Raw genomic sequence first — 17,737 nt, forward strand, 5'->3', positions numbered from 1 at the left:
CCTGCTTTATTCTCTTCCTGTCTTTGGTTTATTTGAAGTATTGTGATAATTAGGTTTTGCATTTTGCCTGCAAGCCTTGCTGGGGCTGGAGAGACTGCAGAGAAATGCTCAGGACAAAGGAACACCAACAAAAACCCCAGAGCTCTTGGTGACTCCCAAGTATTGTCCCCAATTCACTAAGAGAAGCAAGCGAGGCACAGATGTTCAGCGCCTCTCCAAAAGCCCAGGCAGGCAGCACCCAAGCCAGAATCACAGCTCCACCTACTTCTACCTTTGGATTCAGCATTTGAAGGACAGGCTTAACTTACATAAGAAAATGAAAAGCATATTAGACAAAATCTTTGTGGTTTTTTTTTTGTTTTCTTTTTTTTTTTAAGAAAAACAACTTACTGCTTTTATTTTGACAATAAAATTTAGAAACATCTTGACACACAGAACTCCAAAAAAACAGAAAGTCATAAATCACCTAGTTAATTTACTAAAGAGGAAAGATATATCCAAAACTCAAAAATCTTGTAAGTTTATACAAAAGCCAGACAGTAATAAATTGCATTAAAAAAATATATCAAGCATTTCCTGACTAATTCCACGTTGGCATTTGCCCCATTATTAAAAGGCACAGAAAACTGAGCAATGAAAGCGATCAGCATCACATCCATTATTGTCAGTAAAGTCATCAAGATTAGCAAAAAACGTTTATTAAACGTATGTTTAATAATCACCACGTAGATCGGCAAGAAGTCTCTCTTGGAAGGAGTAAGAAAATAAGGCTGGAAACGACAGACATTTAAATACAACATCCCAAGATGCGAAGACGCTTCCCAGAAATCGACGTTCCGATCTTCCCAGAATAGTTGCTCTGGCTTTGTATCACTCAGCAATCACTCAAAAAAGAAGATTTAATGATCCACGAACCCACCTTCCGGCAGTGCCGCGATCCCGCGGCGGCGGCAGCGCGGGGCCCTTCTGGGGCGTCTGTGGGCGCAGACACACCGAGGGCACTGTGGCACCGCCGCCGGCCCGTGACAGCAGCACATGCCAGACCAGGAGGGCTCACCCGGCTCTCACTGCTCTCGGGGTCCCCGCAGTCACCCCGGGTAGCACATGCAGCAGCCGGCCCCGCCGAGCTCGGGCGCGGGTCTGTGCCGCGCGTCCTCGAACAGGCGCTCGCCCAGCTTGTGCTCCGTGATGATGTCCTCCACGCGGGTGATGTACAGCAGGGACAGCAGCACGCCCAGGAACTGCAAAAGGAGGAGATCTCTACTCAGAGCTCACAGGCGGCTTGTCTCGTGCTTCTTGCAGCAGGCTTTACAAACTGGGTATACACACGTCAGATATATGGGCAGTGGTGTGTGTAAATATATATATATATATATATATATATATATAAATTCACTTTTCATATAGCGGTATAAGTGGATATTTTTTGTGAAGAACTAAAACAGCAGAAGAATTAGCACCCCTGTCCTTTGGAGCATTAGAAAATCTCAGTGGATGCAGCTTGAGGAGGAGAGGACTCAAAAAACCCCAAGCAAGAGCAAATTATCCCACCAAATCCTGCCACATATCGCAGTAATGCTACTAAATTACCAGAATGCCGCCTCAGCTTATCAGTTACATTACATCAAATGGGATTTCACATACTGTAGCAACAAATCAGATGCTCCCTTCAGTGGAAAAGGCAGTGCCCCCTCCCTACCTGGGGTAGCAATATGCCGAGCAGCACTCCAGCCATGATGGTGTAGTTGTCCAAAAACCAGATAAGCACTGCATTCGTGCACCCTCGGACGTAGATAATATTCTGAGCACTCAAGCGCTGCAAAATAAGGGAGTGAGCGTTCAACAGGCAGTTCCACTGCTGTGTGACACTCGAAATTCAGGGAGGCAAATCTGGTTCGCCTTCCCACCTCTTTAAACCCACTGCATTTAACAGAGACCTCACTGCTAATCCTTCCATCTGTTTTTAAGTTGTTCCACACCTGCACAAGTTATTTTTTTAAACCTTTCTTTTTTTAAGTTGTTCCACACTTAAATAAGTTATTTTATTGCTTTAAACCTGGTTTTGCAGACACTTTTCTACAAGAAATGCATCCAATTCTGATTTGAGACCACTTTGAAAGAAGAGAAGTCTCCCTTTGGCTTTCATCTCTTCTTCCAAGTTGAAAGTACAGCAGTGGAAAAATATAAATTGTGGACCAAGTGCTTTGCAATAGACTCTAAAAAGGGAAGGAACAAGAGGGTTTGAGATTCAGTCCTGCAAGCTGTGCTGCTCTGTGACCCCAACCCATAATATAGAAAGCACTTGAGGCTGCAGAGGGTCCTAAGCAGATGAATGGGGTGAAGTTAAGCATATGCTTAAGTGCTTGGGGCATTGGAGCCAGGCTGGAGCGTTCAGGTGATTAAGCAGTAAATCAATTAACCTAAATGAAGACAAGTCGTGTGTAAAGATAACCAGTAATCCCAAAACCCAACAACCGAGGCTGGCATTGTGCTCCAAGTGCCTCAAATGAGCTGGGGAGAGGGGCTTTCCTGGAGCAGCCCCCACACCAGCACTCCAGAGCCAGGAGTGGAGAACTCAGGGCAGATCCAATTACTGATTTCCCTTCTTAATCACTCTGCAATTACTGCCTTGAGCTGGCAGTCTCTCCTCTGGAGTCACTAGGGCTATTCCCAAAAGGGAAGGCTGAAGGAGGAGGCCCCATCCCGCTCCTGGAGGCAGGAGAGGGCTGCCAACACAACCTGGGAAGTCCCGCTCTTCTTCCAGGAATAACTATTACAGACCTAAAAATAAAAAACCCACTACAGGGATACAAAATACTTAGAAACAGCTAAGTTGGCTTTACTAACACCGATTTTACTCAGTGAGAAACTTTGGCTTTTAAGTATTAAAAGCTTTCCCCAACTCAAGTCACTGCTTAAAAGTATGAAAGCAGCTTCTTGTGCATTAATTGTGCAATTAGCTTGGGAAAGTTGTTATGAAACAAGGAATCATGGAAAATACAAAGAAGGGAATATACCACAATCAAACAAGATTAGCTTTTTTAATATATGGAAGTTATTCCAGAAAAAAACCCACAAACATTTTAATTGCTGATTTAACTGTCTAGCAGATTGAAGCATGCAGAAGACAACTTTACAACTGACCAAAAACAATGCAGAGAAGCAGCACCCTCTGCCATGGCAGGGTGGACACTGGTTACGTTACCTCTTTGTCAATGGTTTTGTATCCACACATAGTGTTGATAATGTCTGTCTGAAAAGAAAACAACAAATACAAGCTGCAGCAGAAAATAAAAATTACAAAAACATGATTTTTACTCTTTCAGCCCATACAAAACCAGCGACAGGGTTATTTCCCACTCCAACACCAGTTTCTTCTAGCAGGCCCAGGGTCAGATTCAGTAGCTGATTTCAGAGAAATGAGTATTGTCAGTGTGTCACGACACATTTGAGCCATATCTATCCAGCAAAACCAGTGTGGCATCAGCAACCAAAGCGAGCTACGACACAGCAGTTCCACAGAACGAACAGCTGGGTTTCATTTTAAAGCCTTAATAACTTAACACATCTTATTAAGAAAACCAGTGGTTAACATAAAATGGCCTTCATGCCATCATGATGACAAATTTAAGCTCAGAAATATCTAAGCTTTAAATAATGTCCAATACTATGAATGCTTGTATGAACATTTTACAAGACTAAATTTATTACAAAATCATTTTATATACCATTATATATATGAATATAAAATCTATATATTTTAAAAAGACTGAGTGCTTGCATTCACCACAAATTACTAACACATTTTCTGTAGCCATGTAATATTCTCTGTGGGTTCCACAGTTCTACCTGGCCTGGCAAAGCCAACCTGAAAACAACCCTCCCTCACTCACAAATCATCCAACATAAAGCCCACCAGCATCAAAGAAAGCAGTGAACAAAGTCAAAGACGTGGAAGAAAATGAGAATATGTAAATGACAAAAATAAGACAGAACAAACTGCGTTACTGATAGAGAATCACAGAATGGTTTGGGTTGGACCATCCAGTTCCACCCCCTGCCATGGGCAGGGACACCTTCCACTAGCCCAGGTTGCTCCAAGCCCCGTCCAACCTGGCCTTGGACACTTCCAGGGATGGGGCAGCTACTCTGTTGCCACAGCTACTCTGGGCAACTGAATACTCCATCAAAATTAAAACAAGATGTAGGAATGAAGATTTCTAAATGCTGGTGGTCTCTGAGTGGTAGCCTGGGATTCCCAGGTCACCTTCCCAAGAAGGAAGAGGGATGTTTGCAAAAGACAGATGTTACGAAGCGGCAGAAACACCAGCCAGTGTCAAAGTTCTTAAGCCCCCAAAATCTGGGCTCCCACCTTGAACACACAACTGTCTGACAAACAAGGTTCAGCACATTCCTAGAAGAAAAAGCTCCAACTATTTCACGGGGCTGTTGGGAAACTGTGAGGAGCCAACCACAAGGAATAAATACACTTGGAAGTCAGTGTTTGCACCAGCGTGTTGTTGTGTTGGATGTGAGTGATTTCACATTCCCAAACCACTCAAGCACCCTGGGACCACCCCCAAAACATGTAACCACCCCCAAAATACGTGACCACAAAGAATGCAGTTGCATCATTTCATTTGAAACAGCATTTGCAAACAACACATGGTGGCACAAGCAAATACACACAGCAGAGATAAATGCATTAGAAACAGAGGATTATAGGCATTTGGGACTAAATTTTATCTGCTACACTAGTGTAAGTCTTTAATAAATACTTTGACTTAAACATAGTTCCTTCAGAGCCCCCCCAGTGTGAGCCTGGCTCATGTTAGCAGAAGGCTTTTTTAGAGGATCAGAATCCAACCTCCAACATTAGCAGGAGTTTTCCATGACTACAAAGCCAATGAGTAATCACAAACCATATCTGTGGCTTTCCAGGAGAGAAACCAGCCTGTATTTGGAAGCATTTGTCAAACATACAAGATTTATGCATCCTCTGGTTGGCTTTTCCCCGAGGCAGCCATCCTTGCAGCCCTGTGTTGGTGTTACCCTGACGAGCAGCATCCGTGCCACTCGGACTCCACAAGGTCCAGCAACACCATGAGTGTGGCAAAGCCATGAGCCCTAATCCACTGCAGCATCCTGATCAACAGCCTGTGCTTAAATATGAAGCTTGTTTATGATTTGGGGGCTTCTCCTTGCCTTTCAACTAAGCTCCCTGAGCTTACCACTTTACAAGTAGCCTCACCCTCCCATCTCCAGCGGTTAGTGAAGCACATGGAGAGTATATTTTCCCTTGGAGAAGTTTTTATTTTAGTGCTTTCCCTTTCTTGAGGGCAAAATCCTGAGTTCTTCTGCTCCATGCAGTTCTGTCTGCAGATCAGCAGACACCATCTTCATATACACAAATTTCTTACTCTCAAACACCCAAGACTCAAAGCATAAGTGTTTAGCTTTGGTTCCTGAGAACAAAACTGTTTAGCTTTGGTTCCTGAGAAGCTCACCATGGATTTAAACAGACCCTTTCTCAAGCACCAAAAATGTGTAAGCACATGTAATAAACACCTTCATATGAGACACATTTTTCAGGAACACCTACTGATGCAGCTATTGCGTTTATTTTCCCTGTTTGTAATTAAACAGCCATGCTCAAGGCAGATGTTGAGAGGGCAGCCCAAAGCAGGCAGCAGCAGGCTCTCCACCATGAGCTCTGCTGTGTCTCCTCTTACACACACTCAGTTTTTCTGCCTCAATTTCTCTTTGTTCTGTGTTCAGAACAAAGACAAAAACCCAGCGAGGCAGGGACTGGTTTTAAATCGAGGAATAATTCTTTATCAAATTCAGCATTGTACATCCCTCAAAGAGCAATGAATTATAAGATTGAAATATATTTATATGAAACTCAATGCCTGCTCCTCCTGCTGTCAGCACCAGTTAATACCAGTTCATCACAGATGGAGAAACTGGTCCAGACCCCAGTCCTTCCAGGATTTTAGAGAGTGGGAAGGCAGATAGTTTTCAAGGACAGGTTAGGGCCAAGCAGCAGCTCCAGTCTAGACCTGTGTCCACAAGCATGCCCTGACCCTGAGGTCAGTTGCCCACATTTCTGGAATAATCTGGATGACGAGGTCACTCTGGGTTTTAACTCACACAGCAGCTGGTGCACATCACTCCAACCCCCACCCACGGAAGCAATCAGGGCCCAGGCTTCCTGGCAAAGCTGGAACAGCAAACCCTGGGGAAAACACCAGCAAAACTTAACTTTAAGCAGCTCTCATTCAGGCTCGCCAGGAGATTAGAGGAGCTCCCAAGATCCCTTCTGGGGCTGCGTGGTGGGTCAGTACAATGGAGCAGAGCCAACACATCTAACTCATTTTATTTTCTCCTTTTCAAGCTGTCAAGACCCACAGATCCATTAGGGGAGGAAAGGACCCATTTTCCTTCACTTCTCACCCCAGAATTCCTAAAGTAAGGTACCTTTCTAAGCAAACCCCAGTGATGCTGAGGGGCCAGGACTTACCTTATTTCTGATGCAGCAAGTGTAGGGCACCCCACAGGCCAGCGGGCCCGGCGCCCCACAGTTGTGGTATGCATTTTGGGACCAATCCTTGTAATCTTCCCCACCACAGCACTTAAACTGGAAAAAAACCAACACAAAATTCAATGATCTTAAAGGTCTTTTCCAACCTAAATGGTTCTATGATTCTAAAAGGTAAAAGGGGGGGAAAAAATCATATCTTGAACTCTTTGAATAAGTAGAAAACGAAGGTAGAATAAAACAATTTAAAAAGCCCTGAGTCACCCAAAAAAACTGTCCTTTTGTCAGCAAGGCACGTATGAATGTCTATGATAGAGAGAATTAAAAAGAATTATGGATATAGGTGGCACTCCTCCATCACTCATTGAGCTGTAACCCGGGGTGCCAGAGCAAAGTACCAGTGTAAGTTCCACTTCCCATCTTTTCCAAGTTGAAAAATTATCTTTCCAGGTCTGGACATCACTAAGCAATGTTTTTGACCTGTAATAAATTTCTGCAGCTGCTTGAAGGATTATGACTACATTTCCAACTGGGTCTAAAAGACAAAAGAATTGCTATAAGGCATAAATCAATCTCACCAAAACATTGTGAGTGTAATTTAGAAGAACTGAAATCTGACAAACAAATACTGTAAGTTTATGCTGACTTCATACAAATATTCACTTTATAATTTAAACAAAGGGAAAAGCAGCAGTTCATTTAATCAGTAAGATGTATACTGGCTGTATGTATCCATAACTTTGGGCAGTGCATGGAAACTTTAAAGCATTATGAAGTCTAACGACAAAATTTCCTCGGAATGGTTTGCTTTTGACAGACTTTCCATGCTAACTTTGTTTTTCAAAGCAGGCTGCCATCTCCATAACGATGTCCTAAAACACATGTAACTCTTCCTAAGTTAATTTTTTTTTTTTAATCATTATTTGGCACAGTCACGGACATCACATGGGCCCTGACATCACATTTCTGAACGTTTTTTGCTTCTTCTATAGTCTCTGAACTGCATGGCAGAACTCTTCAATAACCCAATAAACATTTCAACAGACCAGCTTATTAAAAAAAAAAAAAAATGCTATGAGTCAACTTCACATGCCATTAAGTAATGCTCAGCTGGGCTCAACAGCATTTCTGAAGTTTAACTACAGGTATATACACTTCCATGGGCATTTCCTTCCAATAACCACCTTGTTAGAGAGCTCTTTGGGTGCCCTCAAGTGACAACACAACATGTTGTGTTCTAACAGCCTAAATGCCACCTCATTCTCCTTATCCAGTGCCTCCTGTTAACGAGATGCTTCTGAATCTCTTGGACCAGCAGAAACACTGAGTGCAAGGCCCTGGGTGGAATTTAGGCTGAGTTTGTCTGAATCCAGCTGTGGGGCCTCCATAAGCCCACGTGCTTGTAGGATCTGACCTTGAGCATCTGAATTGCACCTGCCAAGGCAAAAGCTGCATTTTGGCCCGTTTTTGCAGTGATGTAGAGGGTTTTAAATGCCAGCTGGAATGCTGGATGAGCCCTGATCTCAGCGACACCGGAACAGAGACACACAAGATCCCACCCCCCTCATCAGTGAGAACTTGATTATCACGTCACTGGAAAAACTCAAAGCTGTCGCCGAGGACCTGCTGCATCTCGGCACCAAGTTAGTCCCAGGGAAAAAAACCAACAACAAACCTGCTTTTGAACAGAATCCATGATGTTCTTGAAGTCTAAATCATCGTAGTAATTCTCAATTCCTCTTCTAATGTTATTGTTCAAAAACTTGATTGTCTGAAAAGCAAAAGGAGAACAAGATTCGTGGGTTGCACACACAGAAACAAAATTAGAAGAGCAGGTTAAAGTGACAGGTGCAACTGATGGGCACAAAAGAAAAGGCTTTTTTCTTTAAGGAAAAACAAACCCTAGTTAAAAACAAATCTTAGCTCAGCCCTGCAGAAACCAACCATCTGTTCTTTCTTATGGAAGCGGCCACACTGCTGGGTTTGTGATGAGAAGTGCCAACAGTGCAACACTTCTCTTCTCTGAGACTCTCCAAGCATCTCCCAGACATGATCCCGTTATACCCAGGCAGGATCCCTCCCTCTGGGCACTTGAGATCCTCACCACCACTTGGGTGACAGAACAGTGGATCTTGGGTCTGCACCACACCCCGAGCAACAACACCACCTTCCATAAATTTTATTTTCTGCGAATTTTCCACTAATTTGATTTTCCGAGGAGTCCATAACTGCCAGATAAGGAGCTTTATTTCATCTTAAGCAGGAAAAAAAGTGTATCTGTACGTTTTACAGTGGGTTTTTTTGAGAAATATGGCAGTGGATTGGCAGATATAAGATGGTATCTCCTCAGCATGGCAAATTAGAAATTAAAGCAATAAAACATCTTTAGAGTTCAGAAGATGAGGACAAAGAAAAAGTATTTGGTTTTCAAGACCCAGCACAATCACAGCACAGCAAATACAGGGACTAATCATAACCAGAATGTAACGACTTCCCTTTCAATCCAGCTGCTAAAATGCCCAAACCTAAAAATCCTTATAGGTCAGAAAACCTGAAATACACCTACTCGTCTTCTCAGTATTACAAACTGCAACACTTACAGACAAACCAGAACAAAAAGCATTAGCACATTGGTGATGAGAAATAACAACTTGCAGCACCATCCTAACTGGCCAAGAACCTCATTTAGACCCTACAGATCTGAGAAGCAGTAGAGAAAGAACTGGGAAAAAAATCAGTGAGACATGCAAGACAAACAGCACCTCAACAGAGGCTGCTACCCTAAGCTTTTATAAATACTTCCTTGTCCTCCCCATACTGACCCGAACATCCCCATTAACTTCGAAGAACAATGAAAGAAACCTGTCCCTAAGCACAGCTGTCCTGCTTTGGTCCAGCATGGAGTAAGAAGAAAGCACCAGCCAGAGAGAACACAGTACTACCTCAAAATACAAAGTTATTACTTTTTTTAAAAAAATCTTTTTTTAAGTTTGGCGGTGTTTTTTTTAACATCACATGTACATATGTGGTACAGCCACACGGCTTTTGTAGAAAATGAGCGTGGTAGGATTGGGCTGGGGAGGGAACATGTCTTACTATTCAGCATCTCCTTTTAATGCTCATATTTTGCCAGATTAGAAAAATAAGTCAAAGCGCAGCAATCTAGTACTTGCCATAGCGAATACATTTATGTTTTAAAGCATTTCTAACTGAAAAGAATAGTATGCTGCTCTCTGTCTAGAAAAATCAAGGTTTTAATATAGTAATAGCATGCTTGTGAATGATGGAGTCTCCTATATAAATTAGTTATGTTGCTTATGGATGTGGGCAGAGAAAAGCTGTCCTTTAGGTAAGGTAAACATTTTGGCCACTAAAAAATAAAGTCTCCAAATCCATCTGGAAACTTCCCAAATCAGCAGTCAGACCCAGATGGCAAAACAGAAGAAAGCACTTTGTAATACATGAAGAGCTGGAAACACGTTTTGCCTGTATTGCACACTCATAGTTACCAGATTTTCTTCAAATTCTTTAATCTGGAATTCATCTCCAGAGCAGATGAATGGCAAATCCCACCACTGCTGAACCCTGAAGGCCCTGAAAAGCCTGGAGCTTTCTATGGATCTCCATCAATTACTGCCCAGTGACAATTTTAACACCTTTTATATTGCACACCTGTAACTTCATGGCTCTTAAGTCACGTTCTCCATGATCAAAACCTAAACACAAGGAGCTCACCTGGTTTCTGAAGATCAGGGCCACCACTCCACCAGTCAGTTCGATCAGCAAGCAGATACCAAGGATGTACATGAACTGCAGAAAAACAAGTGCAAGTGAGTCATTAGACAGAACAAACCTCAATTATTCTTTCAATTAGTGCCCCTAAGTCTAACATTCAGTTGCCAAGAGATCTGGCTTTCAGCAAACGAGATGGCATTTTAAAAGAAGATATGAAATTATGGGTCTGTTCTTATAAAACTCTACATGTCATCAGAAAGCCTTTTTTCCTCACTTGAGTTATTCTGGGTTTTGCCCAATTGGCAAACACGTTATTTGTCTGCTTTGAATGGACTCAAAACCATTAGATGTATTTATCATGCCAAGACACTTCTTTCCACAACAGCATCGCAGAGAAGCACACTGATGGACTGCTGCAAACCACACCAAACTTCATGTTTTTATGTCTCCTACAAAACCAGTGCTTACCTGTTTGCTTTCAATTAGTGGGTGAAACAGCACCTTAAGATAATCCGAACTAAATTGCCAGTGCTAAATCAAAGCAAAGTTCCAGGCTCAGTACCTTTTAGTGTGTGGCTGTACACATTTATTTGTGTGTGTACCTACACATGCTCACAGATGCACTCACACCACATGTGCACCCGTGGCTGCTCATCAAAGCATGTGCAAAATACGAATAACATGAAGAAATCCACAGCACCATGAGATGGCTGCAAGGTACCAGCACTTGAAATGTTTTTCCAACACTTCAGGCATAAAAGATGGCTGTTATGTGAATTTGGGTCTGCTGTGGAACAATGAACTTCATTGGGAGTGGAGTTTTATGATCCCTCGTCTGAAAATAACCCCTAATGCTCACCTCTGAAAGCTGGTTTAACTTCTGTGCGCTCTGTGCCCAGTATCAGTGTCACAAATTCACCAGACAGTATCTTTTCTCCTGCTAAATCTTGAATCAGCCTGAGAAGCAGGAATCAGGGACTGGCTTTGTTAAATACCCATCTGGTTTTGCTACCAGAATGGGAACGGAAAATGTTCTCGGCATCAGACACACCACCACACTCAGTGGGAGAGAAGCCTAAGGATGGGATCTCAGCAAAATTCCAGCATAATTTCAGGCTTTGTTTTCATTACTTCTGGCTTTGTATGTTGTGGTCCCCCACAACACACCATGTATTCAGCATTTCATTAGACTGAACTGGTATGACAAGGCCAGGCTGGGTTGGGTTTTCAACAACCTGGTCTAGTGCAAGGTGTCCCTACTCATTCCAAGGGAGTTGGACTAGATGGCCTTTAAAAGGTCCCTTCCAAACCAAACTATCTATGATTCTATGGAGGTGAAAAAGATGTTTTCACACTTTATTTTAATTAGTCGCATGTGCAACTTCCATCTGCAACCACAGCATTATCCAGGAATTCCCCTAAAATTTATTCTTTCAGAGGCACTGGAGAGAAAAACCTTGTCCCTTTCATTTCACCCTCAGGGCCCTTCTCTCAAAGCCCCAAGCTACTCAGGTAACCTTGTACCATGCATTTCCACATCTACCCCTACATTCCGCTTCTCGGGGAGGACAGACAGACTGCAGCCACCACCAGACATCAGCCTGAGCCAGGGTTTCCTTCTTGAGCTCCTTCCTCCAGGTCCAAATGAGAAGCCAGTGTCAAATGGTATGTCAACAGCTGAGTTTGTACAACATACACACTGACTGACAATAATAAACATTCCTGGGTATTTTCCATAAAAACCTTAACTACTGGGAAGCTGGTTTTCTCAGCACAGGGGTCAGACCCTTGCCGATCCTGTCACTGGCTACTGCTCCCTGATGGAGGGATCACTGCCATTAAATTCAGATTTAATTAAAATAAAGCAACTTCGTTAAAATATTTTTCAATGCAGACATAGTTATGGGGTGTGAATTCAGAGGGCACTGAAGAGCGGAAGCAACAAGCACTGGAAATTAGGAATAAAAATCGCAGCACTTACTGCTTGCAGAAGGCATAAGTTGTCTCTTAAGGAAGCCAGCACACCCACAAAGGATACCAGGAACATTATAACGCCCAAAAGTATTAAAATAATTGCTGGGGCTAGAAAGGCACTTTCTAGAGTTTTGTACTTTTGTCTTTCGATTTCTGCATAAATCCCCACGGCGAGGACGAGGGCTCCGATGAGCTGGAACAGAAACAGAGGAGAGCACGGATGTTACTCCTTCTCCCAGTAAACACTGACGTGACATGTTGTGAGTACACAGGAGCCTGGGACTGCTCACTTCAGGATACATTATAAACAGCGAAACACACAAAGCAGAAGTTTGGATAAAGAAAGGAAAAAAAAAACAACTCAAAGACAAAGGCAGAAAAAGAGCTGTGGTAGAAAAAAAATCAAACTTGTTTATTTCAAAAATATATTTCAAAATGTTTTAGCATGCTAGAAGTTAAACAAACTGAAAGACTGGTTGAAATGTAATTTATTACTCATCTGAGATCACATGTATGACATATATGAGCAACTGCCATGGCATTAATGCATGTCTGTCTGTCCTCTCTGTGTATGAATACATATCTATAAATAGATATATATTTAATATAACACAGTTTCTAAGCCCATCTGCAAACAGCTTATCCATCCCTTCATACCAGCTCCTATTGTATTTAGGCTCAGTAAACACAGCCAGGTACCTCCACTCCCGCCATGAGGAGAGAGGCACTGAATTAAATGCAAACAAAAAAAATCCAAGTCTGAAGTTACGTCACGTTCTTGAGCAAGTACCTGATAAAGCCAGAAGTGAAATAAGAAGAAACATATTTAGTTTAAAAAGGTAAAGATATTTCAATCAAAATAATTAGTTAAGTCATTAAATCACTTGGTACTAAGCCTATGGCAGGTTGCAAATCACTTTGAATTATGTTGAATTAATTAAAATAAAAAATAGCCCACAATACTTAATCATGAAAATTGCAGTGGAAAAACTTTCCGGCTGACTCCAACAGCCAGACACATCCTCAGGGAAGAGACCAGATACAAATCATTTTGGCAATGTGATAAACGACATTCCCCTTTTCCGACCTGACATTTCCACGGGTCTGCTCCCTGCACACCAATGCTTCTTAACTATACTTCTTCATTTTTAATTTCACTTCTTAATTTTGGATATGACATGGTATATCCTGGGCAAAGGGCTAGGTGAACACACAACATGATTTACCAGAACACGAGCCAAACAGTTGAAATACTTTTTTAATTATGGGATATCTTAAAATAATTAACAACATACTGGAAATTCTTGATTTTCTAAGGGAATGAATAATATCCCCAAAGGACAATATGTGGGGCATGCCACCAAGTTGTCATTTAAAAAGAAAATTCTCAGAAGGGCTCAGCCATAAAAATAAATATACTGAAGCTATTTAAAAAGCATCTTAAAATTTGACAGGAGCAAATTGAAAGTAACTCCCCCTCTGACAAATGCAGAAATTGTGCTGTAATGATGAGAGAAGAGAAAACATGCTGGACAAATAACAGGTAATAAAATTACCACTTATATGCTTCTACTGTAAAACTGTAATTGGGTTTTTTTTTTATTACTAAATGGTCCATTTGTAGTGTCAGCTTCATGCTTTAAAAAAAATGTAGTGGTTTGGGTAATAAATTATTGATTTCTTTTCAAGCAGATGACAAAATAAATCAGTTAGAAACTTTTAAATGCAGCTCTAACAGTTGAGGAAGAAGTCTCAGCACCATACAAACCTAATACAGATTATAAAACTGGGGACTGTAATTGTACACATGACTCGGGAGTTCTATTATTATTATTGTTATTTTTTTTAAATTATTTAAAAAAAAACAAAACTGGATTCTCCTGCAGACCTGAAATACCATTAACAGAATCAACACTAACTCTTGCCTAGAAAAGTAAAAAAACCCCAAACATTGGACATAAACCACAGCTATTAAAGCTTGAAGAGGATTATCAGAATTTCAGAAGAGCACTGTTTCAAGACTAGAACTTCTTATCGAACTTTCTTTTTCTTAACCATAGTTTTCTCATCAAAATATTAAATTTCAGAGTTTTTTGGTTGTTTTAGAGATTCAAAGGTGCCTGTGAGTAAAATACAAGACACATTCCCACTTTAAGAGCTTAAGATGTATAGACACATATAACATCTTCTTGGACACATATATGCTCACCCCTTTTCACTTGCACTTTTGCTCACACAACCTCCAAGATCTATGCTTTTATTATCTTCTACTTTTTTTATGCATTTAATAAAAATCTTTTGAACCTTTAATATGGTCAAGCCAACAGCAGCAATTATTTATGACAAGCAGATGTGGTAACTCAGCAGTCATCACACCCGAGTCTCCTCTCGGACCTGTGCTCTCCCTTCCTGTGACTGGGGCTGGAAACACAACTCTTACGTAGGGAACCCACCGATATAGGGGCTGTTTACATCCTGCATCCTTCCTAACAGCTCCCAGTTTGGCAATTCCAGCTGTGTACGCAGGAAAATTAACTGGCCTTGACTCACATTAAATGAGCATCCACCAGCAAATACCAGGGGATTTTTCTGGGGCTTTTGCATGCACAGAAGCTGCTTTCCCAAGAGAAAGCAAAAGCATTTATTTATTTATAAGCAGAGGTTTTAACCCTGTATATACAGTATTTATTCTTAAGTAAAGCAGCCGCTCAACAACAGCACGTTCTGTTTAAAATGTTGGATTCTCTTTCAGCTGGGCAAGAAAAATTACATTACAGCTTCATGCACCAGCAGAAGAGTTACCTGGAAAAGTTACAGGGACAACCAGCTTTTAAAAAAGTGCTGGGTAAGACCTACGAGAAGACACAGGGCCCTTAGCAAATATCCCCTCCAACACTCCCAGTGATGTTTTAATTTCCTCTCTGCTTTGGATAAGGCTGATTATTTAGTTCCTGGTGGTTTAAAACCATCCTGGGGATTCAAATCTGGGCGTTCATCGCTCGTAATGTACCAGAGAAACAGCTACAGCAGGGAGGGAATTGAATGAACTCAGCATCCAGCAGGTCAAAGCCCCAGACAGCAGCAGAACATCACAAACCACCCAAAATTTAAGCAAGCCAATACTCCACAGCCAAACTTTATTTCCACTTACACCAATTTAAAAAAAACCTGAAAACAAAAAACCAAAACAAACAAAAAAAACCCAACGAACACCCAAACTCAGCAAGAATAACACAGCTGAAAAGAGAACCAGGCGAGTGGCATTTACAGCTGATGAGATCTGCCTGGCTAAGCTGGAATAAAAGGGAATTTCGCGAGCGGAGCCCACAGGCTGCCCCTTACACAATGCGGGGTGTGTTCGGCCCCAGCACCGGGATGATGCCCAGCGCCAGCCTTCCTTCCCCCGAGCAAAGGCCAGCATTCCCATCCTTCCTTCCCCCTCCTGCAGCCCCCATCCCTCCCCCTCCCTCTCTCCCTCCCGGAGCAAACCATCTCCCCGGCAGAGCCGACAAATGGAAGCTCTTGGTTATAAACAAGGGCAGAGCATTGAAAATCCACAGCGAGCAACTACAAAGAGTAAATAAAATCCTCGGGCTGCCTGAAAGAGGCTTTGTCCTCCGCGGACGCCCGGAGAATCGCTTCAGAAGGGCCCTTTCTCCGCCACCAGATGAATGTTCACATCCCACCACCCAGGGCCCTTGGTGCCCGTGGAAAACGCGGAGCAGACAACGCGCACGGCCCTTCGCGAAGGACTCGCTGCAAAAACACGGGTGGGAAAATAACACACCAAATTCCTCTCTCCTGAAACTCGCACCTGTGGAATAGCCGCTGTGGAGGAACGCAGGAAAGTGTCAGAAGCCTAAACCCAAGGGTTGGCTTGTCTGCTAAGACAGACAAAAGATACTCAATATCCCCAAAAGCCTGAACTGCACCCAAACGCTTCGTGATTCAATCTTTTTTTATTAAATCATATCTCTAATCAGACACCTACTATCAAACCTGATGGATCTAAAGGTCTCCTCCCACGCAGTGCACTAAAAGCTTTACCATCCCACTTGGCAAATACCGTGTCAGACAGAAACAGACCAGCCAAACAAGAGCTTAAGCACCGTTTAAACTGAAAGGGCCAGAAAGAAACCCCGCCTGAGCACTTCCGACATCAGTACAGCCTGGAGCCGGCATCACCCCAGTATCCCAGAGCCCGAAAAAGCACCTTTTAAAATCACGGTGCTTACAAAGAGTACTTTAAAAGAGCCCCAAGGGCTCCTTCCAGCCCGGAGGGTGCCTGGTCTGGGTGGATTTGCCACATGTCAAAAGTCAGTGGTCGTAGCCTGGCCTCTGCGACTTAATGGCTTTATCCAGCACCTGGACGAGGACAGCAAGTGCCACACACCTGTAATCTACAGCCTCGCAGCCTCATCCTCCCAAGGCTCGGGAGAGGGCTTATCCCATACACAGGTGAGTGACGTTGTAGGGCAAAGGCTCTATCTGCCCATCTCTCCTGGAGGAAAGAGCCGCATTTTAATACGCGCACGGACGATTTTTACCTGCCCAACTTCCAACTCCTGCAGCTCCCCATCCGCCAAAACCAGTTCGTCAGTCCCTAGGGAAGGTCGGGGCGCTGCCACGGGCGTGACACCCGCCACCTCAGCCGCGGAAACATCCACCGACTGCCAAAGCCCGGGGCCTGGCGCGGGGGGACCCCGCTGCCCGGGGGTTCGCGGGACCGCGGTCCGGGATTCCCCGCTCCGAGCCCAGAGCCCGCACATCCCCGCCCGCCCCCGCCCGCCGCTCACCCAGAAGAAGGTGGAGTAGGCGATGAGGGTGAGCTTGAGGCAGAGGTAGGAGAGCCGCCCGCAGTACCGCGCCTGCTCCGGGTCCCCCGCCGCCATCCTCCCTCCCGCCCCGCGGCACCTGCCGCCGCTCCCGCCGCTCCCGCCCCTTCCCGGCTGGAGCGGGGCGGGCCCGGGAGCGCCGCCGCTTCCGGAGCGGGACCGGCGGGAACACACGGGCAGCGCCGGGGAGGGAGCGGGGTCCTCCGGCTGCGGCTGCTGCTTTCTTCTTTTTTTTTTTTTCCGCTTTTTTTTTCTTCTCAATTCCCCCGGCAAACACGCCTGGCCGCTCGGCCGGGGTTAACCCCGCAGCTGGAGACGGCAGGGAAAAAGCAGATCCGGCTGCTCCAGCGCTGCCAGAGCCACGCGCGCACACCCAAAACCTCCGCGGTCGCCACTGAAACAGCCCGGACAAAAACACTTCGGTGGGAAGCTCCTGCTGCCCGTGGGCGCCGGGATTTTGGGTCGAGCATCCGTAAACACGGCAAAGCAGGATCCCTGGGCGCTACGCCGGCACGGTGGAGCGATACCGGGGCATTTACCTTTCGTTGTAAGACTCACACGATTGTCCAGCACGTCCTGCAAATAACAACAGTTAATGGGCGTATTGCACTGGCCACATTTTCTGCCTGCACCGCGGTTTATCCACGTCCCG

General features: G+C 43.9%; 1 protein-coding gene across 2 annotated transcripts; it reads right to left on the reverse strand.

Annotated features, from left to right (window-relative positions):
• Positions 1–455: 455 nt before the first annotated feature.
• Positions 456–17,271, reverse strand: TSPAN15 (tetraspanin 15). 2 transcript variants are annotated; one of them, XM_064662246.1, is made up of 8 exons: positions 17,047–17,271; positions 12,258–12,443; positions 10,277–10,351; positions 8,217–8,312; positions 6,524–6,640; positions 3,206–3,253; positions 1,700–1,816; positions 456–1,241 (listed from the first exon to the last, which is right to left on the reverse strand). In XM_064662246.1, exons 1-8 carry the CDS (start codon positions 17,140–17,142, stop codon positions 1,089–1,091), a joined length of 888 nt encoding a protein of 295 aa, XP_064518316.1. In that variant the 5' UTR covers positions 17,143–17,271; the 3' UTR covers positions 456–1,088. The 2 variants fall into 2 exon arrangements, with proteins under 2 accessions (XP_064518316.1, XP_064518314.1); XM_064662244.1 differs by lacking the exon at positions 17,047–17,271 and adding an exon at positions 16,798–17,024.
• Positions 17,272–17,737: the final 466 nt, after the last annotated feature.

The sequence above is a fragment of the Pseudopipra pipra genome, chromosome 8 (assembly GCF_036250125.1).
Source record: "Pseudopipra pipra isolate bDixPip1 chromosome 8, bDixPip1.hap1, whole genome shotgun sequence".
NCBI classification, from domain to species: domain Eukaryota; kingdom Metazoa; phylum Chordata; class Aves; order Passeriformes; family Pipridae; genus Pseudopipra; species Pseudopipra pipra.